We start from the raw sequence: 27,132 nt of genomic DNA on the forward strand, positions 1-27,132 counted from the left end.
ACTAGACACAACACATTTTGTCTTGTTTTAACACATCTTGTGTTGTCCCTTTTATTTATTTCACATTTATTTATTTTTAATATTATTTATTTATTTCAAAATCAACACAAAATAACACATAATGTGTTAAATAGGATAGCACAAAACAATGTTTTAAATAATTAACACATCCTTTCTAGTAAAAGGTATTTTTTTGGTAAAACCATGGTTCACTTTCGTAAGTGTTAGCTTGTGTAATATTTAAGACGCCATTACATTTTATTATGTACAGTTTTTCACCCCAAACACCGTGTGAAGAGCAAACAGCGACGTGAGGAGTTTCAAACACAAGACTGAACTCAAAATATTCACTTGGATAGCTGCTGCTGAATCGTCTGTCATTTTAGTAGTAAACACACAGTTGTTTTAAACGTCGCTGACAGATGAAGTATATAAAAGATAAGCCGCATTTTGTGTGAAGGATTGCAGCGTGCGCGTGAACAAAGGCCCGTCGAAAAGGTGCGCACAATGCGTAACTCCACAATACCACCTTAAATAACCCGCGCGCATCAGCGCAGAGCCGTAGCGGAGGCTTCTCGTTGCAAACATTCCACCTTAAGCGCACATAGTGGCTAAACGCAGGCGTAGAGCGAGGCTTCCGCTTCATTCACAGCCGGGCTTGGAGCGGATCGCAGCCCTTCACAGCGTCACTTCGGAGACGAGAGAGGCGCTCGGCCAAAGCTGACCGAACCGGTACCGCAACATGTCGGAGCCAAAATACCGAGAATGGATCTTGGAAACCATCGACTCCCTGCGCTCGAGAAAAGCTCGGCCGGACCTGGAGAGGATCTGCCGAATGGTCCGAAGGAGACACGGGTCAGACCCGGACCAAACCAGGGCTGAACTGGAAAAACTGATCCAGGAGCAAACTGTGCTCAAAGTTAGCTACAAAGGCTCGATTTCGTATCGCAACGCCGCTAAAGTGCAAAGAAAATGCAGAAAACGGATCGAGCAAAGCAGCGGCGAGTCTGTGGCTGAACAAACCAAACACGCCAATTTCAATAATAACGGCGACAGCGCGCACAGTCTCACGGACCAGGAGGAGTGCGAAGATAGGGAGCCCGAGAGCCCGTGTTTTGACCCCGTGCCCCAAACCTCCCTCTCCGCTCATGAAAAGGGAGAAAATGTTTCGCCAGTGCCTAGCGGAAACAGTTTTGTTAGTTGTGGCGCAACGGGCTGCTCCGTCGGGAGCGTCAAGGCAAGTGCATCGAAAGACAACAGATTAATCACTCAGGCGGGGGTTAACGGCTCCTCTCTCCGCAGCAATCACGGAGCGAACGTTTTGAGCGATGCTTCAAGTGCGAGCAGACGGGCCGAAGGAGAAAACGCGCTCGGTGTTGGCCACGAGGAGGGGGGCAGTAATGAAAAGGAACAGAAAACTTGCTCGAGCGCCAGTTCGGCCGTCATCAGTACGCCTCCGAGAAACAAGCTCCCATCGCCCCTAAAACCCAAACTCAAGGTGGGGGCAAAGGGGTCCGGGGCGAGCTGCTCGGAGTCTCCGGAGGAAAAGAGTATCGATCTAGGCGACAGACTGGTTGCCGCGGTCCGAAGTATGTCCGAGAGACACCGGGGCTCCGCCGCAACACGGGGCCACGCGCCACTGGGACTAAAAGAAATTCTCGGCTACCTCAGCACGCAAAGCGGGGTTCCCGGGGAAAAGCTGACCCGCAACCGCGTCAGAGTGGTGCTGGAGCGCGAGATCGAGAGGGGTCGCCTCCGCAGAACGCGCCTCGGCCACATCACTCTTCTCGCGAGGGGGATGGGGGCGGCCAAGCCGTCCGCGCGACTCCTGAAAAGCGCACTGCAGGACAGACACCTCGCGAAAAAGGTAACTTAATATTTCCGACACGTCGTGCCTGGTGTTACACCTCGCCTTTGTGTAAATTCATAACGCTCTTTCAGAAAAAGCGAAAGAAAAGAGCGCAGGACGAAATCAGAACCACACCATCTGATTTCCGCTCTTTTCTCGCGCACAAGTGTGCGCCAACACATCCAAACTGTTTCGCTTGTGCGTGTCTGCGTTTTTGTGATTGTTTCGAGATCATGTTGTGTGCAAACGATGGGAGAGCGACACCTCAATTGCGGGTTGCGTTTGACGCGCAACTGTCTGCGTGCCATGTTTCACTTCAGCGTCTCAGCACAAAAGGTGCGGACTCGCGCTCGGCAGCGCCCGCCTGCCTCTGTTTGCGTGCGTGCGAGCTAGACATCCTCGCTTCTCTTGTTCATCTGCTCTAGACACTCAACGCACACAAGCGCGCTCGTCGAGATGCAGACGCGGCCGGTGCGTGACCAAACCACAGATATCAGCGTAGTCAACATGAAGTCAGTATTAGTGGAATTTGCGGTTATTTTGGCGTTAAAGTTGTGCTGGATATTTTTCACTAGGCGGTGTCTGTTAAGTTAGACGCGCACGGAAAATGCAAAAGGGAGGGGGTAGTCGGGGCTCGCGTCTGTTTTCTCAGCGCACAGAGCGCGCAGTTCTCGTGCGATACTTCGGTCATGCGAGGTGAAAACAGTCGCGATGGCGGAAATTCAATGCGTGACGCGCCAAAGCTTCTTAGTTTCGTTCCGCGCAGTTCATCCAGCCAGTTTAACATGTTGTCATCGTGTTTGGCTTTGTTATGTGCGCAGCGTTGATCAGATTTCTCGTGCGCTGTCCCGCTCACTTGCAGTTAGGCTACCGTTGAATTATGCCAAATCGTTGTTATCTAACTAATGGAAATCGTTGGCATGTAAAAATAGCAGTTTTAGATTTGTTGTCGACAATTCGTGTGTCAATTCTGCAAACCATGGACGGTGGTTTGAGATGCGCGCACCTTATCGACGCTACAGTGTTTGGCATTCTCCCATTGCGGAGGCGTCAATAATCACTACTCTATACTTTCCCGCACATTTCAGCAGCCTTAATGTGATGTTCTTCAATGTCTGTCACAACCGAGAGTTACTTTAAAAATAAAGCACTTCAGTGATGTTTTATAATGTCTAGTGTTGGTTAAAGTCTATTAAGAACATTTTAAAATGTGTTTCCAAGTGTGTCTGCATTCCTGCTTTGCAGGAAGAGGTAAAGGAGGAAGAACAAATAGAGACAGAAGGTGAAGAGGATGGAAAAGAGGAAAATTTAGTAGGAACAGCAGAGGATGTTCCCAAAGCCATCACTGATGGGGGTCTGACAGGTGTCAAAGCTTGCTCTGACCCAATCTCAACTGACATGGAGGTCGAGAATGATAATGGCAGCATGTCAACCGTGACGTCTGGGGGGAAATCCCAACCATCTTCACTGCTAGAGTCATCAAACCAATGCTCCCAACAGGAAGTAGACGTGGGTGGAAGTGAAGGTACTCGTTGCGTCTGTTTGTTTTGCCATAGCTTCAGTTTACTGTTATATAAATTGATTCTTTACATAGTTGGATGGTTTTCAACAGGCTTGTCAAAAAAAAAATTAACTACAATGTCCAAAAATCTTGCAGACAGACTTTGTTTTATTCAAACACTAGAGACAATACCAATAGAAATAAAGTGTTTTTGCTTGCGTGCATGCTGCCAGGTACATTAGCATATTTGTGGTAAATAACAGGTCACAAACTGCAGCGGTTACTGCAGTGCACAATAACAAAAAGTCTAGCCAGTCAAAAATAGGATATTATTTTGAAATAATATATTTTTTCTTATAATAATCAGTAAGCATTCGAAATGAAACCTTATAAAGGTGTCGTAAAGGCTTATAATCTTAGACACAAATGGAATGTAAGATTTTATACTATTGCTCAAATTCAAGTCTTGACCACCTATCATTCTTGATGGCCCCATAACATGGTATGCAGAAAACATTTTTGCTCATGGCCTGTGTTTTCAAATTCAGATAATATTTGTTCCCTGACTTTGAGCCCATGACCTTTGTGCTGCTAACACAATGCTCTACCACTGAGATTTATAAGAGCAATCTTTTAGACAACATAAATATCACAGTAATAATAAACGTGTGTCCTAAAACCATTCACACCTATCATCTGATTTTTAAATCGGCACTTTAAAAAGTTGCAAGTTGGATCTACTTGGTAACACTTAAATATTTATGTTTTAAAAGTTTACCTTTTCTGAGTTACCAATTAAATTAATTAAATTAATCCAACTTTAGGTTTTTTGCTATGCATATCACAAAATCCAGTTTTAACTCCAGTTAAAATTACATATGGATGGTGGATTATAAAAACAGACATTGGCCAGCAAAGTGCTTTGGATATGACTTTAGCCAGTTGGCATTACAGCAAAATACATTTTTGTCAGACTGTTTTGATTTGTTAATGTGGTAGATTTAATAAAAAAATGCATTACAGATTAGCGCAGTTGTTCAATACTATTTTTTAATACAGTGTTTCTCAACTCCGTTCCTGGAGGCCCAATGCTCTGCACATTTTGTATGTGTCTTTTATCTCACAGACTCAGTTCAGTTCATTGAGATCTCTTCTAATGAGCTGATGATTTGAATCAGGTGTGTTAAATAAGGGAGAGATACAAAATGTGCAGAGCAGTGGGCCTTCAGGAATAACGTTAAGAACCACTGTTTTAATATATGCAACAATAATTTCAATCACTTAAAGTTAAACATTATCCTGTGAGGCCCTGAAGTTCAGATCAAAAAATATAAAAATGTGTGGTTTTTAGTGCAGACTTAAAGAAATGTGCAGTAGATGGGGAAAGATGTCTATATCACAAAAATATTAAACTAAAGTCGATTTGAAATCTCATAACCACCAAGAATGACAAGTAGACGTTGAATGCTCTTCTATTTCTTCTTAAAAAAAAATCCAAAACTAGTAACTTGGAATAAGCACTCCTTGTATTTGTATCCTTGTATATAACAAATCGCTTTATTGTTTCCTTATCCTTGTAAAAAGCATTTGCTAAATGTAAATGTAATGATAACATTATAACCTGTCTATTTCAGAGCAGACAGTGTCTACTGAGCCTGATGACGCTGATATTGACAGCAGTTCAGCTACTCCTGATCAACTACATCTTAACACAGAGGTAACTTCAGGCAGTTCACACAATTGACTCAAAACCTCAAAAGGGGAAGTGTGTGTTGTTTCTGATGTTAATATATTTTCTTCAATCTCAGCTGACTGTGCAGAGAAAACTGTGTGTAAGCCAATCATAGGTTAACTTCCTGAAGAGATGACTCACTGTGGTGCTTAGCATTTGCTAAACATTACTCTGTTTTTATGAGCTGCCCATTGTCAACCAACAGTCTAACAGCAGTTTTTGTGAAAATATTTTTAGCGCTACAGAATGGACACACTTCACATTTAAATGTTTTATTAGTCTATCATGTCTCCTTAAAGGGATGGTTCTCCAAATAATAAACATTTATAATTTTCCTCATCAAAAATCATTTACTCACCCCAAGGTTGTTCCAAACTTGTATACATTTATTTATTCTGGTAAATACAAAGGAAGATGGGCTATTTGGATGAATGTTTGTACCCAAGCAGATCTGGGGCACCATTGACTTCCATAGGAAGAAAAATAATACTATGGAAGTGAATGGTGCCCCAGACCTGCTTGGATATTAACATTTTTCAAAATATATTCATTCTGAAATCTGGGGCACCATTCACTTCTATAGTATTATTTTTCCTTCTATGGAAGTCTATGGTGCCCCAGATCAAAATATTTTCTTTTGTATTCAGCTAGAAGTTGAAAGTTTGGAACAACTTAAGGGTGAGTAAATGATGACAAAATGGAAAAATTTCAGTGAACTTAAGTTAATCTCTTTGTATTTTTTTTAGGATCATGCGATTGTAATGCAAGAGACTGTTAAGCCTCCATCATCAATAGCTATACGAAACTGTAAGTGTTTACTTTTTTGCTCATGTCCCTATGTGATTGTCATTGTGTGTTACGTTGGTTTAAGTGGGGGTTTATGAATAGTTTGTTTAAATATATTTAAAACACACTTCGCATGTATATGTTGGTTTTATAATAAGCTCAATTTGCATTATTCTGTTTTATTGCATATTTCTTATGCGGTTATTTGTGCCTTTTTAATTATTCTTTGTGTGATCATAGTTTATAAACGTCCATACTTGTTTGTTATAATATAGTTGTGTTTTGTTATAACATCGGTATGTTTGTGTTTTTATCTAGTTGTGTGTTCCTCAGGCTGTAAGCTGGAAGTGGGAGCGTCATCATGTCTGCTGACTCCTTCTGCCTCCCCAGGAGCAGCTGAAGAACGAGGGATAAATGAAGGAATGTAAGTACAATATAACAGAAGAGAAAGAAATATGATTTTGTTTGGAAGTCTGTAAAACACCAAAAAGCCTTCCAGCATAATAACTAGACGTGAAGTGGAGTGAAAGAAATGAGAAACAAGCAAACGTATTGTTCTGAAGGAGAAGTGAAAGATAAATGTTGGCTGCTGCTTTATCAACATGGATTTTTGCTTGAGTTTTCTTTATGGAAAACAGACCTGGTTGTCTTCATTTCTTTGTTTTGTGCTGTGTCAGAGGAGGCTTTGTGAAGTTGGAGACAGGTGGTGTGAATCCCATTGATTGGACGGTGGCAGATGTAGCCAGCTACTTTACTGCGGCTGGATTCCCCGAGCAGGCGCTTGCCTTCAGGACACAGGTACAAAACTTGACTACATAAGGCTTGAACAGCTTTTTATTGTACTGGACTTTGGAAAAGAATAATACTGCTGCATTTTATTATCTTCATGCACCTCGGGACATTGTTAACCACTCAAAAAGTAACATTCATAGAGCATGCAGGTTCGGTTCGGACCCAGCAATCCAAAACATAATGTAGATATATTCCAGTGAATTGATAATAGCAGGGAATATGTCTTTCTAGTGTTAACAGATTATTTGTTTCTGACAGGAAATTGATGGAAAATCTCTTCTCCTAATGCAGAGGAGCGATGTGCTAACAGGTCTGTCAATCAGGCTTGGCCCCGCCCTGAAGATCTATGAACGTCACGTAAAGGTTCTCCAGAAGACTCACTTCCAAGATGATGAAGCTTTTTGCTGATAGGCACACGTGTATATTAGCTATTGTCCGTGACAAATGAGCTACTAATATCGAACGATATTCACTCATAACCGATTCCAGATGTGTACACGGTCATGCTTAAAACTTTCAATTGCACAGTTACTAATGAGGATTTGTCTGCTGCTGAATACTAAGAACATTCCAGAATTCCCACTTCCTTTACACCAGGGGTAGGCAACGTCGGTCCTGGAGTGCCGATGTCCTGCAGATTTTAGCTCCAACCCTGATAAAATCTCACCTGCCTGTAGTTTTCAGGTGACTCTTTAGACCTTGATTAGTTGTTCAGGTGTGATTGATTAGAGTTTGAGGTAAACTCTGCAGGACATCGGCACCCCAGGACCGACGTTGCCTACCCCTGCTTTACACACACTTACACGCACACGTGCAGAACTCCTAAAAAATGTACATTAACATGCGAAAACAAGACTGAAATGAAGAAAACAAAATGGCGGATAAAGGATTGGGACAGAAAAGCAGCTGCTCGGCCAGTGAACTTTCATTTCATCAACTGGATTTGATCTCATTAGTCCAGCAGAGGGCAGAATGGATTTTTTTGACCTCCAAATGAAAATCCAAAAATGAATTCTTCATGATTTTCATGTTACAGACAGATGAATGTTATGAAACATTTTGTTACTTTTCTTCCAGCGATGAACAAGCTGGTTGTCTTGTTACATTTTAAGAGGACAATTCTGATTGGATAATGAATCCTCCTCTTCATCGTGAACTTGTTCTTCAAACTTGTTGCAGTGACACTGTAACCATTGTTGTACCTCAAATACAGACTGGATTATTTCCTTCCTTGAACTTTACTTCTTAAACATCCAACATTCCCATCCAGTGTTCTTGTGTCCTGCACCGTTGTCATAAAGAAACTCAACAGAGACTATATGTTAATGCAGATCTTTTGCACACAATCAAGTTGTCCTGTCTCACAGAGGAAATCCCTTTAAAGCCTGCAAATTACTCCTTTAATTGTAGATTTGCCATCCATAGCGTTCTGTCATCGGCAGCTATGTGTACATTTTAAGGTGAATTCCTTCACCAGCAGGTTTATAATGTATGTCCACAGATGCACAGGGATCTGTCTTGAAGGAATGATGTGGATGAAATCTCAAACATCTTTATAACATAAAAGACATTGATGTCTAAGCCTTTAGCTTCATTGTCATATCAGTTTATTCATGAAGCAGCACCATGTATGCTTAAAATGGACCATATAAATTGGACTGTTACCGTTTCTAGAAGGTTATTGTTATATATCTTTAAAGGCCAGTTCATTTACATTGTGAATAATCCCTGGATGGGTTTAAATTGCACTGTGCAATAGGTCGATCGAATATTGGATTATAGAAACGTTTGGTTTGACTGACACCTTAAATTCCTATCTGTCTGGATCTATTTATTTGTTTGTATGTTTGTTTGTGTTTTATTGTCTTTTCTTTGTAATGATATTCCATTACTAAAATGTGCAGAGGTACTTGGTTGATTTAAGTTATGATGTCGTTTTTACGCAACATAATTTCATGGCTACAATCAAACTGGAGACAGCATTGTTTATCATGCTTGCCATTTCTTTCAACACATTTCATGCTGGTCATTTTGCTACAGTGACCTAATCCCTCAACTACAATGTATAATCATTTTTACATTGATTGTTGAAACGTCTCACACGTTGGTCTTATTTACATTGTTTTTATGTACATATGTTTTCCTGTGACTTAAGCCTCGTTCAGAGCGGCAGCGACTTTCTTGCTGTGTGTCGTCCGTCTTGTTTAAAGGGATAGTTCGGCCAAAAATGATATTAAACCCATGATTTACTCACCCCCAAGCTGTCCGAGTTGTCTACGATGTCTATCGTTTTTCAGACAAACACATTTTCGGATATTTTAGAAAATGTTTTAGATCTTTCAGTTGATTAAATGTAATGTTACGGGGTCCACGACCTTCAAGTCCAAAAAAAGTGCGCCCATCCTTCACAAATTAAATTCAAACGGCTCCAGGATGATAAACAAAGGTCTTCTGAGGGTAATCCGTGCAGTGTTGTTGTAGAAATATCCATATTTAAAACTTTATTAACGAAAATAACTACCTTCCGGTAGCGCCGCCATCTTAGACTCCTCTGTATTCAGGAGTGAGTATTAGCGTAGTGTACGCACTTTTCTTAGTGACGTATGACAAATTCGGAGGGCGGGGCAGAGAGCAGCAGCAGAGTAGCCTCCATAGGCTGCGCTCTCATCCTGAATGCGGACGGGACTAAGATGGCGGCGCTACCGGAAGGTAGTTATTTTCGTTAATAAAGTTTTAAATATGGATATTTCTACAACAACACCGCGCGGATTACCCTTAGAAGACCTTTGTTTATCATCCTGGAGCCGTTTGGATTTATTTTGTGAAGGATGGACGCACTTTTTTTGGACTTGAAGATCGTGGCCACGTAACATTACATTTAATCAACTGAAAGATCTAAAACATTTTATAAAATATCTGAAAAACGATGGATATATGCAACTCGGACAGCTTGGGGGTGAGTAAATCATGGGTTTAATATCATTTTTGGCCGAACAATCCCTTAAATGAGGTCTTTAAGAGGCGTTACTTATTTTGTTCCTAAAACAAATATTGTCCACCAATGTTATCTCATTGCCGTTCATACGTATTTTACAAGGTGGCTAATTTTATTAATTCATACATTTTTGTTTGCATTAGCCCCTGTGACGTTGGGGTTAAGGGTCGAGTTTCGTTCTTGTTTGATTCACTTTGTACGAATTCATACGAATTAGCCACCACGCCAACACGTACGAATTCTCATGAGATCAGGCTGTGTCTACTGCAATAACTGACGGGAAATGGAAGTCGTTCCTAAAATTCTTTCATATTTGCATAAAGTTTTCAAGAAACTTTTTTTGTGTTACTGGACACACCCACTTCCTGTCACCGGTGGTCACTTTAACTTTTTTTTGTGGCCGAAAGTCGCCAAGCTCTCATTGAAATGAATGAGATCATTTCATTCTGCCACTGCTAGACACTGTCGGTCTGAACGGGGCTTTAGACCAATATTCGCCACATCTGGCACTCATGACATCATTCCAAATAAAAAAGGAAACTGGATTGTAAAAAAAAAGAGTTTAAACTTAAGCAGCATCTCGGCTTAAAAGAAAGTTGGTTCGTCATTCATAGGTGAAGCAATTAATACATATTAAGGAAAGATAACATTTTGTTTGCCGGCAGAGGGCAGCGTGGATACCAAACAAGGTATCCAGTCGTAAAAGCCAACGTTACCTACAATACAACAATCAATATATTTTACAAAAATAAACTTTACACCAGTATCCACCTTGATGACTGTAGATGCTGTGATTGAATGACTCATAAGCAGCTATGGAAGTATAACACATTCTCCAAATATTTATGCTGAATATTTGCAAGTTATTGATTGTTTATTTCATCATACACACAGTTAGTTTCATTATTTAAGAAACTTTGTTCTGTAATTGAATTGTTTCTTTATGTCAAGTTTACCCAATGTTTTGTAATGAAAATACAAAATGCTTTTTGAATAAATGCATTAAAAGGACATTCCAAAAGACCTTATGCATAATGCATGTCTTTAAATCTCTGTATTTTATGCGTGTGACCTTGGACCAGAAAACCAGGCATACGTCGCTTGGTTATATTTGTAGCAATACAATTTATGGGCCAAAATGTTTTATGCCAAAATTATTAGGATATTAAAAAGATCATGTTGCATGAAGATATTTAGTAAATTTCCTACCGTAAATATATCAAAAATGTATTTATCATTAGCACCCTCAGATTCCAGATTTCCAATTAGTTGTATATTGACCAAATATGGCCATATCCTAACAAACCATACATCAATGGAAAGCTTTTATTCAACTTTTACATGATGATGTATAAATCTCAAATTAAAAAAATATGACCCTTATGACTGGTTTTGTGGTGCAGAGTCAGAAATGTCTGTAATAAGTTGGATGAGATAATGGATGTAATGAGAATGACCAAGAGGACAAACACAATCAGTTTATCGCAATACAAAAAATGAAATGGCTAAGTTCTTCTGCACATGTGCACAGATTATTGTGTCATAATGTCAACATGTGGTAGGATAAGTTTCAGAGCCTGAGTGTGTAGCAGAGGGAGCCACACAAACACAATTATCTTGGCATGAAGCGTGCAGTGACACTGCGAAACGCACTGCACTGAACTAAGACGAAAGACGGCGGACTTGACAGAGACAACAAACTCCTGACCTCCAAAACAGAGAAGGCTTCTGCCTGTTTAAAAACCCAAAACAACCTCACTTCTATAACCAAATACCTCTACCAGCCTTCCTTACAATGCCCACAACAGGAGCTTCTGGAGAGTGAGTATAAGCGGCTATTTAACCATAACCAGAATTTTGGTTCGAGTTTGCATTTCTTTAGATGACATAGATAAACAGCTTGAAATAAGCCTAGTATTGCTAAACTGGCGGAAAGTTTATCATTTTAATGGTGATTCATTTAAAGTGACCCGATGTACCTAATTCTTATTTGTAAGGTTTAAAATCAATAACATAAACATTGATAAATACGTTTGTTTGTGTGAATGTTTGTCTGGTAGTTTGATCTTTGCAGTAGACATAACTTCGCTCTAAAAACAGACCAGCGTCACATGAAGAAACAAGAGACCAAACAGCCGTGTGTGTGTGTGTGTGTGTGTGTGTGTGTGTTTGATCACATAAGTGTGATCAGCAAAAACTGTGTTGTGTTTTTACAAATGCTTTGTTGTGCTTTATCCTTTAAAGTTTACCAATTTATTCCAAACTGACATGTAGCTGGGATAAGCCTGGCTGAGCGTTGCTTTTCACAAGTTTTCTTTCCCCCACAAGTGCAGTTTTGTTTACTTGCCGCTGTTGCCCATTGGCTTGCTTGCTTACTGGGAGACGGCTGACATTAGTTTAGTTTAGCTTAAGGTTTTTATAGCTTTTCTTGTAATGGTCCAGCTACAATCTGTTTCAATTTTGTAGGTGGGTGGTGCTGGGGTGCATTTAAAGGAACACACTGACATTTTGGGATTTTAGCTTTTTCACCGTATCCCCCAGAGTTCCGCCCAAGTAGCAGTGCTTCGTATTCTGAGAATATAGTTCCCAGTATGTATACTGTTAAAAGATACCTCATATGACCTTGTTATTTGTACATGGTGTGACTATACAAATCACAACACATAAATAGGAAAATGTTTGCGTTATTTTGTCACTTATTGGGAGCAGTATGCTAGCTGGAGCCATTTACTTCCAGTCTTTGTGCTGTGCTAAGCTAAGCTGGCGGTGGGTGCATCAGACAGAGTTTTGGGATGCACTGAGATGGAAAAGGTATGTATGGACTTATCTAACTCTGGGGGATATGGTGAATAAGCTAAAGTCCCAAAATGTTGGCGTGTTCCTTTAAAGGGATAGTTCAGCCAAAAAGGAAGATGCCCCATGAGGATGGCTTGATCAATGTATAGACGGTTTCAGCAGTAACAACATAAACCAGCGGCTGCGGTGGTCCGCACGTAACTTCCGGTAAACTCGGCAAAAAACTACAACACATAGATTACCTAGGAAACAAAAACATTTGATATTTTTGACGAGGCATTTGTTCAAGAGATCAGTTTAGCAACTAGTCAGATCATTAAAAAAAAACGAAACTGGAAGTAAAGTTCGGATCCAGACGTGTATCGCGTCAGCGCACGTGCGTCTGATGAAACCTCAATATATAAGTACTATGTTCTGACTTAAAAACTGGAATTATGTACACTTTAAAGTCGCTGTGAAACAGAAGTTGGGATTATCATATTTTCCAGGTGCTGATGTATATTTGAGTAAAACCGCTTCTGAAATTAAATAAGGCAGGGCTGGATTTGAATTTGTCCATCGAGATCTGATAATTTGAAGTGGGATTGTGTTGCTAATTGCTTATCGCAGCGATCTTCTCCCGGAAGTAAAGAGAGATCGTTTTGAGAAGGAGAGGAGATTTGAGGTTATGATTATAGATTATAAGAGCACATATATTTTTTTAAAACAATTAAGCTCACAGATAAGTCATTTGTAAAAAAAAAAAAAAAAATAAAAAAACAAATTACAGTTTTTCATTTTATTTTCATGGCGACTTTAATATTTTTTTTGTGTTTTAAACAGTCCAAAGCCTGAGGATTACTCCACTGCTATACTGAAACAGAAGATTCGGCCGAATCGACTCATAGTGGATGAAGCTGCCAATGAGGACAACAGCATTGTGTGCCTTTCACAGGTAAACAAAACGTGTGTACAATTAGCAATTTTGTGCACATTCATGAACATAAGCTTGTGTGTTAAAGGCTAAAATGGAGGAGCTGCAGATGTTTCGTGGAGACACTGTGGTGTTACGTGGTCGGAAGCGAAGGCAGACAGTCTGCATCGTTCTCACAGACGACACGTGTGCCATTGAACGTGTGCGCATGAACCGTGTCACCCGAAACAATCTGCGTGTGCGTCTTGGTGATGTCATCAGGTATGCATCAATTTTATTACAATTTTTTTTTCATCAAGTCATTATGAAACTTTGCCAAATGTAGACCCTATATAGACACACCCCCTCTTCCAATAATGTCATTGTACTGGTATAACCATTGTTATTAATTTTTGAGTTGGTGTAAAACTCCATAACATCTAATTCAGTGAAATCAATCAAGCTATAGCGACATTTTCTGTAAGCCATAAGGATCATTAAGTTGTTGTTGACCCATAAGCACAAGTACAAAAACAAAATTGAAGCATGGTCTGTCTGTGAAAGACTGCCGCAGTACATGCATGTGTGTATGTGTGTGTCCGTATAGTATCCATGCCTGTCCAGATGTTAAATATGGGAAGCGCATCCATGTTCTACCCATTGATGACACCATTGAAGGACTGACTGGCAACCTGTTTGAGGTTTTTCTAAAGCCTTATTTCCTGGAGGCCTACCGGCCTGTTCATAAAGGTACATATGCTTGGTTTATTTGTTTTTGAAGAGCAGAGCTGCGTTTATATTAATTAATTTAGCGACAAATGAGGGAGCACTGAATATCCATCTTAAAGTCAACAATAAACATGTTCAGATGTTGCGTTTGGGTTAAGTATGACATTAACCATTGCTGAGATGTGGACCTCTATCAGGATTTAGGTTGAGATTTTTGGGACAGCTGGGGTAAGGATTAGATTTATGTGAAGATTAGTAAAAATGTTGTGTTAATGATTAGGTTTTTTGGAAAACCAATAAAACAAACGTAATCTGCCAGGGATTGAATTTTGGATAGAAAAAAGACTGAAGTATGATGATTTTTACTCGTACACGAAGGTATGTGTAGAGTGCGCGTGATGCAATTTTCATCATCAGAATAATGCGCAAATACTTTTTGAAACCCTGCGACAATGCGCGCACAGGAGATGTAGTATGTAACCCAGATGTATCTACATTTTGAATCCCTGTGTACATGTACGAGTCAAATAAAGTATACTCTGCAAAGCTGTGCATTCGACCGTGTGTACATTCGCTATACTCTGGGCTTAAAGGGATAGTTCACCCAAAAATAAAAATCCTGTTATCATATACTCACTCTCATGTAGTTACGAACTTGTATAAATGTCTTTGTTCTGATGAACACAAAGGAAGATATTTTGAGAAATGTTTGTAACCAAACCGTCCGTGGACCCCAGTTACTTCCATAGTATTCTTTTTTCCTATGGAAGTAAATGGGGTCCACAGACGGTTTGGTTACAAACATTTCTCAAAATATCTTCCTTCGTGTTTATCAGAACAAAGAAATGTATGTGGGTTTGTAACTACATAAGAGTGAGTAAATGATGACCGCATTTTAATTTTTCGGTGAACTATCCCTTTAATATCTCATTTAACTGGATAAAAAATATTGCATTTCGATATACATGTGCCATTATTTATTTAATTTATCTTTTGTGCACTTAGAGGACTTTGCTTAAAAAGCTGTGGCATTTAAAGAATTCTGCCAACAACCAGATATCTCTGAATGGCCTGAGACCGTGTTTGAGCGTATTTGAAGCAAAAGTATTTGATGAACGTATAATATGTTCCAAGAGCATTCGTTTAAAATCATTATATTATTTTTGATGATTTGATGATACAGTAAGGTAATACCTAGCAAATGAGACATACATTAAAGGAACAGTATGTAGGATTGTGGCCAAAACTGGTACTGCAATCACACAACTGGTGGCCAACACACAACATAACAACATAAATATCAGTTTGATATAAGTATTTGAAATGAAAATTATTTCTTAATGTCTAGTGACATATCAGGGCCATTTTATGATTCATTGATATACATTTCTTACATACTGTTCCTTTACATTTAGCTTGGACCTTCTTGACCACAGCAAATAATTTTAAATACAGTACAGTACCGCAACAGATAAGTATTACGCAGTATAGTCTGATACTCACTTGCTGTTCATAAGATCCTATATTTTTTACGTAGACAAATATGATTTTAAAAATGTTAATCTTTTTGCTTAGATGACATTTTCTTGGTAAGAGGAGGTATGAGGGCAGTGGAGTTTAAGGTGATAGAAACAGACCCCACACCGCACTGCATTGTTGCCCCAGATACCATTGTCCACTGCGACGGAGAGCCGATCAAACGAGAGGTTTGTAAATGATTGCTCTGCTATTTTCTCCATACTGCTACAGTTTCTCCATTCCAGTGCTTACAGATGCTGTTGATGATGTCACATGGTGTGTTATGTAATGTTGATGATGTCAGGATGAGGAGGAGAGTCTGAATGACATTGGGTATGATGACATCGGGGGTTGTCGTAAACAGCTGGCTCAGATTAAAGAGATGGTGGAGCTGCCACTCAGGCACCCTGGCCTGTTCAAAGCCATTGGAGTGAAGGTAAGAATCAATCATCTCAATGTTTATTATCTTATCCATCCATCAATTTATTATTTATACGTAAAGAAATCAGTCGCATGTATATTTACCCACACAAACCATCAATCTACAGCCTCCGAGGGGAATTCTGCTGTATGGCCCGCCCGGCACAGGCAAGACTCTGGTGGCTCGTGCTGTTGCTAACGAAACGGGAGCTTTCTTCTTTCTCATCAATGGTACTTACACTAAAAAGCAAAATTTGAAAACTACTGTTTTACAAAAACAGTAGACAGTATGTCAAAGCTTATACTACAAAAGGCAACTATCGTATGGTGCACTGCAATCACACACACAAAGGTTTTCTTCTCGGGGAAAACAAGGAGATTATATTGTATCATTAAATCAAATTGTGTAACTCTTTGATGCTGTCTTTTCTGTCCACTTGCTCCTCTGATGATTTATCTTTGGACTGCAGGGCCGGAAATCATGAGTAAGCTGGCAGGAGAATCTGAGAGCAACCTACGAAAGGCCTTTGAGGAGGCCGAAAAAAATGCCCCTGCAATCATCTTCATTGATGAATTGGATGCAATTGCTCCAAAACGAGAGAAGGTAAGAAATAAAGAAATTGTCCCTGTTATGCTCCTGTTATGTGCTATTGGTTTGAAGGTTTGACGTCATTGTCTGTAGACTCATGGGGAGGTTGAACGAAGGATCGTCTCTCAGCTGCTCACCCTGATGGATGGCCTGAAGCAGCGTGCTCATGTTGTCGTCATGGCAGCCACGAACCGACCCAACACTATTGACCCCGCACTTCGCCGTTTTGGTGCGGCATAGTACAATTACACACAAAAGACACAAAATTCTAACTTAAGCAGAGTTGAACCTGTAATCAAGTACGAATGTCTACCAACAGTATAGCAGCTTGGCATCCTCAGTGTGAACAACCTATTCGTATCCTTGTTGTAAAGTCTTAAAGTGGCCCCTCTGTGCAGGTCGGTTTGATCGTGAGATTGACATTGGCATCCCTGATTCCACGGGCAGGCTGGAGATTTTACAGATTCATACCAAAAACATGAAGCTGTCAGATGATGTGGATCTGGAAAAGGTAAGAGTGAGAGCAATCAAAGGTGGAGAGGATAAACTGTGTCAGATGATTTATGAATCATCTGTCTGTCTCTGTGGTTTTGTGTATGGCAGATTGCCAATGAAACACATGGGCATGTGGGAGCAGATATGGCAGCTCTGTGTTCAGAGGCAGCACTTCAGGCCATCCGCAAAAAGATGATCCTAATTGATCTGGAAGATGACAGTATTGATGCGGACCTTCTCAACTCACTCGCCGTCACCATGGATGACTTTAAGGTCAGGGTCAATGTTCACAGACATATTCCGTTCAAACTTTAAAATCTCATCCATCTACAGAAAGCTGTTAATCAGAGTTTTTGTCCTAAGTTTTTGTTTTTGTCCAGCCACGACGAGATGCAGCAACAGTGGAATGTGTTATTTTTTCTGTGATGTCGCGAATGAAAGCTTTGCCTACACAGGGATCTCAATCAACAAGGAGAAATTGATTAGATCAGAGGTTTTCAATTCTGACCCTTGAGATCCATTTTCCTACAGAGTTTAGCTCTAACTGTGCTTTCACACCACCACCGGCGGGAGCGTCAAAGTGGCCGGAAGTCATTCATTTTCAATGAGATACAGCTACAAGCTCCGTTAAGCAGCGGCACGTCATGTACGGTGTGAGCATTGAGGAGAGTTGAAATCAGCTCAACTTTATGGTAATGTGCTATGACGCCGTTTGGCGGAAACCAATTGAAAGGCAGAAATGTTTGTCGACAATCAGTCGGAAGGTGGAAATCTCCGCTTGAGAGGATTCCAGAAAATGCATTTGAGGGTCAACTACACCTTTTCTATAGCGTCGTTGGTAGGGCAGCCAGAGCTTTTATTGATGCTCTCGCTGGTGGCGGTGCAATGATATTTCGCAGGTCGCTGCTTAGCTAAGTTCAAATCTGGTGAACTCTGACCTGCAAATTTGTAACACGTGAAGCTTTGTGACCGGTACTAAACCGGTATGTCAGTGTGTGACCTTTCTCTCTACTGAAAAGCACAAATTGAAGAAGCCAAAGATCATATTGATGAGTTGCTCCCCACCCACTCCCCGCAGCAACGTCTGACAAATACTTGCATGCTCAAAGTCTAATGTGACCGCAGCTTAACCCTGATCAAACTCACCTGCCTGCAATTTTCTGGTATTTCTCAAGACCTTGATTAGCTTGCGTAGGTGTGTTTTATCAGGGCTAGAGCTAAACTAGGGCTGTTTCTCAATTCCATGAATGCAAAGAACGGACTTGCGTTCTTGTGGGGATCGATCTTGCCAGGCGACCTTGAAAGAACGAACTCAGAAGGTCGCGAGAACACAGAACTCACTTGTGAGAATTGAGATCTGTGCAATCTTCCTGTTGGTCACCTGATCTCCGCCATTGTTTTGCCGCAATGACTTCTGGGGCGTAAAGCAGTTTCAGCATGCAAATCTGCACTCAAAGCATCCTCAATAACAAGAACACATCCGGGTATTTTCATGCGAATTCTTGAAAATTGGAATTGAACTTCGACGGTTAAAGGTGCTCTAAGCGAATTCACACGTTTTAGACCATAAAACATTTTACGTTACATATAGCAAACATCTCCACACTGTCTGCTTGCTGCCTGTAAGCTGATCAAACTGTAAAAAAACGCTGTAAAAATCTCTGTGGACAGCCCAGGCTCTACAAACTTCAATATAAACACAGTGGCCAAACCTAGCACCACGAAACAAAACAAAGTGTTCCATCCAATAAACGACAAGAAGGATTTGGGGGTAAGGGTTGGGCGCGTTCATGAAAGCATGGAAGGGAGGGGGAGGAGTTAGCTACGCTTTTATTTTGGTCAGGTAGTTTACTTTTAGTTACATGTTCCTCAAATTACAGTGAAACTCTGATTTTCAAATGCTCTTTGGTTATGTTTGATTTTTATATTGTTTTTGTATTTTATAAGATATCAGAGTTTTAAAATTTAAAATATGTGTTCAGAGTGTCGTGTGAGGCTCGTCATTTCAAAATATGTGTTTGTCGCTTCATGTGAACCTATGTGCATCATGCATCATGTCAAAATACGTGTGCTGCAGACGCTTTGAAAGGGTTTATAATTTGAAAGATGCTCGCATTCACAAAATACTCACATGACACTAACTTAACACTATACTCTGATTACACCTGAAATTAAGTGAGCATCTGCAGCAGGCATGTATTTTGACAGGATGGTAGATGCATAAAGATTCACATGATGTGCCAAACACATTTTGACATGAAGAAGCCACACGCATGACGGGCTATATACATGTTTTGATGAGCTTCGCATTGTGCTTCCTCAAAAAGAAGTCACCGGCCGCCAATCGGTATTTTAAAAATAAATATTTCATATAAATTTCTTCCAAAACATGAAATATTTATTTTTTTATTACAGAAATAGTTTATCTTGTAAAATCTAAAAACAAAAAGATAACTTTATCATTTTGAAAAAAATCTTTTGGGGCAATGAGACTGCCGTAAACTTTTTTTTGTATGGCATCTCTTTATAGTCTTTTATTGTGTCTTGGATACAATTTTAAGATATTAAAAAGTCTCACAGGCTTGTTGTCTATTACTCTCTCTCTCTGTTTCAGTGGGCTCTGAGTCAGAGTAACCCATCGGCTCTAAGGGAGACAATAGCGGAGGTTCCTCAGGTAAACTGGGAGGACATTGGAGGACTGGATGAGGTGAAGAGAGAGTTACAGGAGCTTGTGCAGGTAATACCCTCAAAAACACGCATACACAAACAAAAACAGGCATGATGAAATGGCCTTGCACTATTTCAATCTCTCTCTCTTTCTGGTAGTATCCGGTAGAGTACCCTGACAAGTTTCTAAAGTTTGGAATGACTCCATCTCGCGGGGTTCTGTTTTATGGCCCGCCAGGTTGTGGAAAAACCCTACTAGCTAAAGCCATTGCCAACGAGTGCCAGGCAAACTTTGTGTCTATTAAAGGTATGTGTGTGAAAGAGCAAAGTCACAAAAAGGACATGCTGGACACAAGTGTGTATCTGTAATTCATTCCAAGTCTTTTGTTGCCCGCAGGCCCAGAGATGCTCACCATGTGGTTTGGCGAATCAGAGGCAAATGTCAGAGACGTGTTTGATAAGGTGAGCAGTTAGGATACATCACATGTTATGTATTTTTTGCGTTTCTGACCCGCTCCAAATGAAGTATTGAACACAAACCCTTTCAACCCCATTTACTTGTGAAACTAAGCAATCCATTTATTCTCTGTTACTTGTGTTATTGTGGTAATAGGCGCGACAGGCTGCCCCGTGCATTCTGTTTTTTGATGAGCTGGACTCCATTGCTAAAGCACGAGGGGGCGGTGCTGGGGATGCAGGGGGTGCGGCCGACAGGGTCATTAACCAGATTCTGACAGAAATGGATGGGATGAGCGACAAGAAGAATGTCTTTATCATTGGTGCCACCAACAGGTAAAAAAGCTACTGTAAATGAGAGCGGTGGGTAAATGACTCTGGGATATGTAGGACATCTCCTGTGTTTCTCCTTCAGGCCTGATATCATTGATCCTGCCATCCTGAGGCCTGGTCGATTAGATCAGTTGATTTATATCCCTCTCCCTGACATGCTCTCCCGCAGTGCCATCCTAAGAGCCAACCTCCGCAAGTCCCCTATCGCTAAGGTCATTCACACAAGCACACACAACACTACACTTGTATATTTTATGTATACCACATAGATGCTGGTACATCTAAAATATTGTGACACAAATGCTTCAAAATTAAATGCGATAAATGTCTTACTGACTATACACAAAACAAGCATACTGATAAATGGCTCTTATCAATTGGTTTCCTTGATAAATTGATCAAACAGATTTGCAAAGTCATGTGTTAAAATGTTAAACGAACATTTTAAATCCATCAGAGCACTTATCATCAAACATACTGAATGACTGGTAGGGATGCACGATTATTTAGTTGCATGCAATTATCTTGCGCATCTCGTCAGTAAAGCCGGTTCTGTGATTTGTAAGAAATCGCCATTATCTGCTTTCAGATGGAGCGGCATTTACTACAAAGAGCCGTAGTTCACCGACAAGCTAGGCAATATCACGTTCATAATCGCTGACATAATCTGCAATTATGAATGTGACATTGCCTAGCTTGTTAAAATAAAAATACTGACTGTCTGGTGCAGATACACACACATGAATCTCCACACAAAACTCAACCCTCTTAATGTGTGTGCATGTGCTTTTCAGGATGTAGACCTGGCATATCTGTCTCGGATAACAGAAGGCTTCTCAGGAGCAGACCTGACTGAGATCTGTCAGAGAGCCTGTAAACTTGCCATAAGAGAAGCTATAGAGGCAGAGATTCGTGTTGAAAGACAGCGGCAGGCCGGGAAAGAAACCGCTATGGTCAGTGTGTGTTTGTGTGTAAAGTCACTGCTCTGTGTTGTTCAGCTGTGTGTACAGGAGAAAAATTCTTGATGCAGAATTCTGATTTATTGACTTGACAGACCCGCTTGCATCATCTTTTAAAATGGATTCAAATCTGATATCAGCATTTAGACTAAACACTTGGCAAAACAATTCAAGGTCGACATACTGGCCTCGAACAGCTTAAATCATAAGGGAAGTTAAACATCACAGTGTGCAATGGGCACAGACAAAATTATTATACAATATTTAAATACAAGATTATACAGCTTTATGTCTGTAAAAAAGACATGAAACTTCAGCGTTATTCCACTAAGTGGAGCCGTCGGCCGGCAACTGCGCTGCTATGAAGAGTCATGTGATCACAAGTGTTGTCCACCTGAGTTGACCTCATTTGCTAATGTCACTTTTTCAATGACCTATGACATGATTTGACATGGGAATATCCGATCTGTCCACTTGCATTGCAGACGTGAATGCATGTATTAGATTCATATCCGATCTCCACCAGTGTTGGGCAGTAACTAATTACTAGTAATAATATTACTTTCCCTGGTAAAAAAGTTGTGTAACTAATTACTAGTTCTAATTACTAATTACTAATTCTAGTTACTTTGTCACAACATCACCAACGCAAGAAGCTAGTTTTTTTTTGGGTTGGTTCCATCCGCTTGAGCCCTGTTGTCGATTTTAGTATATATTTTATTGCTTTACTAAATGAAACAATTAAATTATAGAAATTGTTAAAAACAGTTTGAGCCAGTAATTTATCTGTCATTTTTGAGGATTCACAGACTGCAATTTTTTTTATGCAATTACCATAATTTTTTTTTTTGGGGGGGGGGGTGAACTGGAAAAGTAATGTAATTAGTAGTGTAACTAATTACTGTTGGTCGGGAGTATTAAGTAAAGTAATAATATTACTTTTGAAAGGAATAACTAGTTATAAGTAATATATTAAAAAAATTGAGGCCGGAAACCGATTTGTGAATAATGCAATCTATGCATTTTTTCCTGCTTACACCTTTGTGGGTCATATCCGATCTGTGCCCCATAAGAGAAAAAAATCGGAATTGAGTCACTTCACACACGCGGTGTAAATGCAGCCTTCCACACAGCGGGCTGATTACATAAAATTACCAGATCGCTCCTGGAATGGGTACCTGGTAATATTGCAAAAAAATCTGAGTTCATCCTGTGGAATCGTGCTTGTCGCAACAAAGTAGTTGGCATTCAAAAAAAAAAAAAAAAAAAATGCATGAGCATAGTTTATCAAGAGATAAATAGCCGATAATAAGCAAACATAAGAGGCTGGAGAAAAAAAACCTTCTTTACGGGTGTAAAATCACTGGCAGTGTGTATTAACCAAAATTAAAAGATCCTGGGGCAAATCCCAGATACATTATCTGTGTATTTCCATAATCTGTAAAGTTCTGATTAACTAAAGGGTGATGGACTGCTCCAAAACATTCTTTGGACTAGGAATATTAAGGGGGTGTAATATAGTGTAAAACATATTAGCTTAGTAATTTTGCATCATTCAGTCATACTAAAACATAAATGCATCCCACTGAGCCTGTTCATCTCTCCCCATCAGGATGATGATTATGACCCAGTGCCTGAGATCAGAAAGGATCATTTTGAAGAAGCCATGAGATTTGCTCGTCGGTCAGTCAGTGACAATGACATACGCAAGTATGAGATGTTCGCTCAGACTTTGCAGCAGAGCCGTGGATTTGGCAACTTTAGGTAACTTTTGGGTGCACACAACAAACTACTCATTTACCTCATTCTGTGAAGGTCTTTACCTGGTTCTGTTTTTCACTCGCCCACAGGTTTCCCACAGCACCTCAGTCAGGTGGAGGTCAGGGGTCAGGCCAAGGCTCTGGAGGTAATTTCAGGGAAGATGGAGATGATGATCTCTATCAGTAATCAAGATCATCTACCAGACCCAAACCTGTGATGTGTGAGAGATTGAATTGATTTACAACTGGAATTTGCACATTTGGATTTTTTAAATAGTGAGAAACTCTCTGTGTTGTTTTGTATTCTGACAGAGATTTTACAATTTTGTGACAGAAATATAACATTTAATGCCTATATTATTCACACTTTGCTGGTGTTGTTAAATACGTGTGTTGATGTGAATGTGTGTCTGATACTTATAAAGCAATTTAAATAAAGTTTCTATAACAACACTAAGAGGAGTCTCTTTCTCCAGCAAATTCAATCTTAACATCATAAAGAAAACGAATTCATTTGGCATTCTTAAATCTCAATTTAGGCAGAAAACTCTATTTAAATGTACACATTAGATGTCAATATTCTTACCATAAACTCATTTTGCCAGGTCGTATTATGAAGACCATTTCAGTCTGTCAGTAAACATTAAACAATACGATATTTTCGGTGATACTTATAAGCTCATATTATGTTAAACTGCGTATTAACAGGCACTCAGAAGCAGTTATTTGGTTAAACATACTAACTAGACTGTTTGGCTGGTCGTTAATGTCCGTAGGTGTCAAATTTGTTTGGCAGTTGACGCGCGCACTTCTGAACCAAACGCTGAAACTAATGTTTCTGGTTTATTAAAGTTAATTAAACAGTATAATCATAATTAAAATAAGGTTTGTGTAGAAGAAATGCTGTTTGCGTAAACATTAAATATAGTTAACATTAAAATATTGTATTTTAGCAAGAGTTATATGGGACCTCTCGAGGCGGAACTAAATAATTAATGTGTCAGGGACATTCAGGAGCGTGTTAGTCGTCGTACGTGTTTACTTCCTGCGCAGACCGGAAGCCTCGGAGTCTGGAGGTGACCGAATGTCAGTAATAAGAATTTAGTTGCTTTGTAAACGGATTGTTTTGACGCGTAACGATTGAACGGTCAGTTGTGCTGTCGGTCTCGATTTACCGTTGCCAGAATGGGGTCTCATCTTGTGCGAAGTTATATCACGGAGACGGACACGACGCCAGACCCGACGAAGCCTTCTGCATATGACCCACAGCTGGGCTTCGCGGAGCGGAAGGAGAGAGGTGACATGAACCCGTTTAAAAACACATTTATCCGCTCATTATAAACATTATCATAGCTTCTAGCAGTTCCTCACATATAATTTGGGTGTAAAGCGTGGCTAGTTATTGGAGCTCGGATTGACCGTGAACTTTGAGACACCTTACGAAAATTAACAACGGGTTTAACTGGAGTAAAGTTACCCATAATTATTTAATTTTAACAATATTTGTATTTAAACCATAGAAAGCGCAAACTCATCATGGTCTCCATACAGGAATGTTATTTGAATATGGTTACTTCACACGTTCACTATAACATTTTAATAAAACATATTTATTTTTTATTCGACAAGATTAAAACAACAAAAGTAGAACCGTGTCTTACTAATACATGAGGATACATATAAATAAATATTCAAACCTCATGAGTATTTGGAATGACAACATATTTAGTTTTTGCTAAACTATCTAAACCTAACCCTACTATCACGTCTTTTGGACTACTCAATTTAAGATCAGTGATTATTATTATTATTAATCCATGTTCACTTGAGTTGTTTTTATGTTATTAGTTATGGTGGCCACGCAGGAGCAGATGAATCTTGCGATGGTCCCGGTGGAGCAGCGGGATTACTGTGCCCATCACCTGCTCAAACTCATGAAGTGCAAGAGGGACAACTTTCCCAATTTTCTCGCCTGCAAGCACGAAAGACATGACTGGGACTACTGTCAGCATCAGGAGTAAGAAATGCATTTCTGTTTGTATCTTTAAATGGCTCATATTGTCCGATTCACGATTTTACATGTCCTTTGGTATGTAAGTGTGTATTAGTACATGTTAACGATATGCAAAAGGTACAAACCCCAAAGTAAATGATGACGTGAGTGATCATCTCCAAAATAAATTTATTTTCTTGGAAAACAACAAATACAAGGATTGTAGGCAACAGTTTACTTCCTGGGATTGGTGATGTAGACAAGACCGTCATTATCATAATTCCTCCCGCTTCAGACTCACAGTCTGTGAGTTAACTCCTGTTAGCATTGCATTGTGAGCGAATCTTTCAAACATGTTAAGGAGCGTCAGAGGTATTCAGGCCAATCACAACTTACAGATATTTACTGGCCAATCAGGGACACAGCACTTTTTAGATCGATGACTTTGTAATCTATGCGTTTGAGCAAAGCAGGGATATCTGGAGCCACAAAAATGTACAGTATGTGGAAAATAATGTGTTTTTTAAACCATAAACCACACGAACACATTGTATTACACCAAATACACAAAATAATGTTTTTTTCTTAACAAGGAAATAGGTCACAGTGCTAGCACAAATGCAGTCTTTCACCTGTGCTTTTGTTTGTTGTAGACATCACCGGTGGTTGCATTGTTAGGAGTGCAGAGTATAAGAGGTTTAGTCAATTCAGCAGTTTGTTGCTTTCTCTAAGCTTAGTTTTGAGCAGCAATGTATTTTTGCACTATTTATGAAGTACATGCTTGTGTTCTTATGGTGCCATTACATTTAAACCATTTTAAAACTGACTAGAACATAAACAAATCTGATTTGATGATACAAATGATAAAAGATAACGTTTGAGGCTTTTGCTGTCACAATAAGGAAAAAATTAATGTTAGACAGGCGCACCATTGCAAGCTTCTTCCCTTTTGCCTCTTTTTACCATTTAGGATTTGTTTATTGTTTGTGAATGTATGTGTGGTTTTTCCTGCTGTTCTTAGAGATCTTTATGTTTCTCTGCAGCTATGTGATGAGGATGAAAGAGTACGAGCGAGAGAGAAGACTCAACCTGAGGAAGAAGAGGCTCGAGGCACAGGCAGCATAAAGATTCAATTCTCCCTTTTCACCCCATCACTTTCTTCCTGTTTCTGCTGTGTATATAAATAGCTCTCTCAAAAATAAAGAGTATCTCATGAGAACTTGTATCAGGTTCATTTTCTTAAATTTGACCCTGGACCACAAAACCAGTCATAAGGATATTTTTTTTTTAATTGGGATTTATACATCATCTTATAGCGGAATAAATAAGCTTTTCATTGATGTATGGTTTTTTTAGGACAATATAATATTGGTCAAGATACAATTATATGAAAATCTGATGCAAACATCTAAATAATGAGAAAATTGTCTTTTAAAGTTGTACAAACAGAGTCCTTAGCAACACATATTACCTTATGATAAATAAATTCTTATTATACTTTTATTATACTAATGGTACACTGTAAAAATCTTTGCTGCCTTAATTTTAAAAAACTGTAATTTCAACTTACTATTATTTATCTTGACTAGAGATGAATTGTTATAACTTATAAAATATAGTTGAATAAAGTCAAATTCATTGTTTAAGTTGTAGCATCCCATTTCTTGTCAAGATAAATAAGTTGACATGACTAGTAAATTGGAGTAGATAAAAAAAAATTTACAGTGTAGAAAATGTATAAAATCCCTTGATAGAAATTAACTTAAAATCCAAATGATTTTTGTAATAAAAACTGATAATTTTGACACATACAATTTTTATTCTATTGTTGGCTACTGCTAAAAATGTAGCTGGGCAACTTATGATTGGT

The 27,132-nt window shown here is 39.5% G+C and overlaps 3 protein-coding genes across 4 annotated transcripts; all 3 read left to right on the forward strand.

The window, feature by feature from the left end:
- Window positions 1–468: 468 nt before the first annotated feature.
- On the forward strand, window positions 469–7,975 carry samd1b (sterile alpha motif domain containing 1b). Of its 2 annotated transcripts, none has more exons than XM_065274397.2 (7): window positions 469–1,867; window positions 3,095–3,374; window positions 4,985–5,067; window positions 5,829–5,889; window positions 6,202–6,292; window positions 6,546–6,666; window positions 6,919–7,975. In XM_065274397.2, the coding sequence occupies exons 1-7, from the start codon at window positions 743–745 to the stop codon at window positions 7,066–7,068; spliced, it is 1,911 nt and encodes a 636-aa protein (XP_065130469.1). In that variant the 5' UTR covers window positions 469–742; the 3' UTR covers window positions 7,069–7,975. The 2 variants fall into 2 exon arrangements, with proteins under 2 accessions (XP_065130469.1, XP_065130468.1); XM_065274396.2 differs by having other exon boundaries at window positions 483–1,867; window positions 6,187–6,292.
- A 3,265-nt stretch (window positions 7,976–11,240) lies between these two features.
- LOC135752468 (transitional endoplasmic reticulum ATPase) lies at window positions 11,241–23,722 on the forward strand. Its single transcript, XM_065270943.2, has 19 exons — window positions 11,241–11,476; window positions 13,274–13,385; window positions 13,453–13,625; window positions 13,951–14,093; window positions 15,648–15,778; window positions 15,895–16,026; window positions 16,139–16,241; window positions 16,481–16,614; window positions 16,693–16,828; window positions 16,998–17,110; window positions 17,203–17,367; window positions 19,709–19,831; window positions 19,921–20,068; window positions 20,159–20,223; window positions 20,375–20,553; window positions 20,633–20,762; window positions 21,345–21,503; window positions 23,122–23,273; window positions 23,360–23,722. Exons 1-19 carry the CDS (start codon window positions 11,451–11,453, stop codon window positions 23,454–23,456), a joined length of 2,421 nt encoding a protein of 806 aa, XP_065127015.1. The 5' UTR covers window positions 11,241–11,450; the 3' UTR covers window positions 23,457–23,722.
- A 568-nt stretch (window positions 23,723–24,290) lies between these two features.
- Window positions 24,291–26,481, forward strand: ndufb7 (NADH:ubiquinone oxidoreductase subunit B7). Its single transcript, XM_065270945.2, has 3 exons — window positions 24,291–24,566; window positions 25,118–25,286; window positions 26,306–26,481. Exons 1-3 carry the CDS (start codon window positions 24,455–24,457, stop codon window positions 26,385–26,387), a joined length of 363 nt encoding a protein of 120 aa, XP_065127017.1. The 5' UTR covers window positions 24,291–24,454; the 3' UTR covers window positions 26,388–26,481.
- The last annotated feature ends 651 nt before the right edge of the window (window positions 26,482–27,132 follow it).

This window comes from Paramisgurnus dabryanus, chromosome 4, assembly GCF_030506205.2.
Source record: "Paramisgurnus dabryanus chromosome 4, PD_genome_1.1, whole genome shotgun sequence".
Classification (NCBI taxonomy): Eukaryota; Metazoa; Chordata; class Actinopteri; order Cypriniformes; family Cobitidae; genus Paramisgurnus; species Paramisgurnus dabryanus.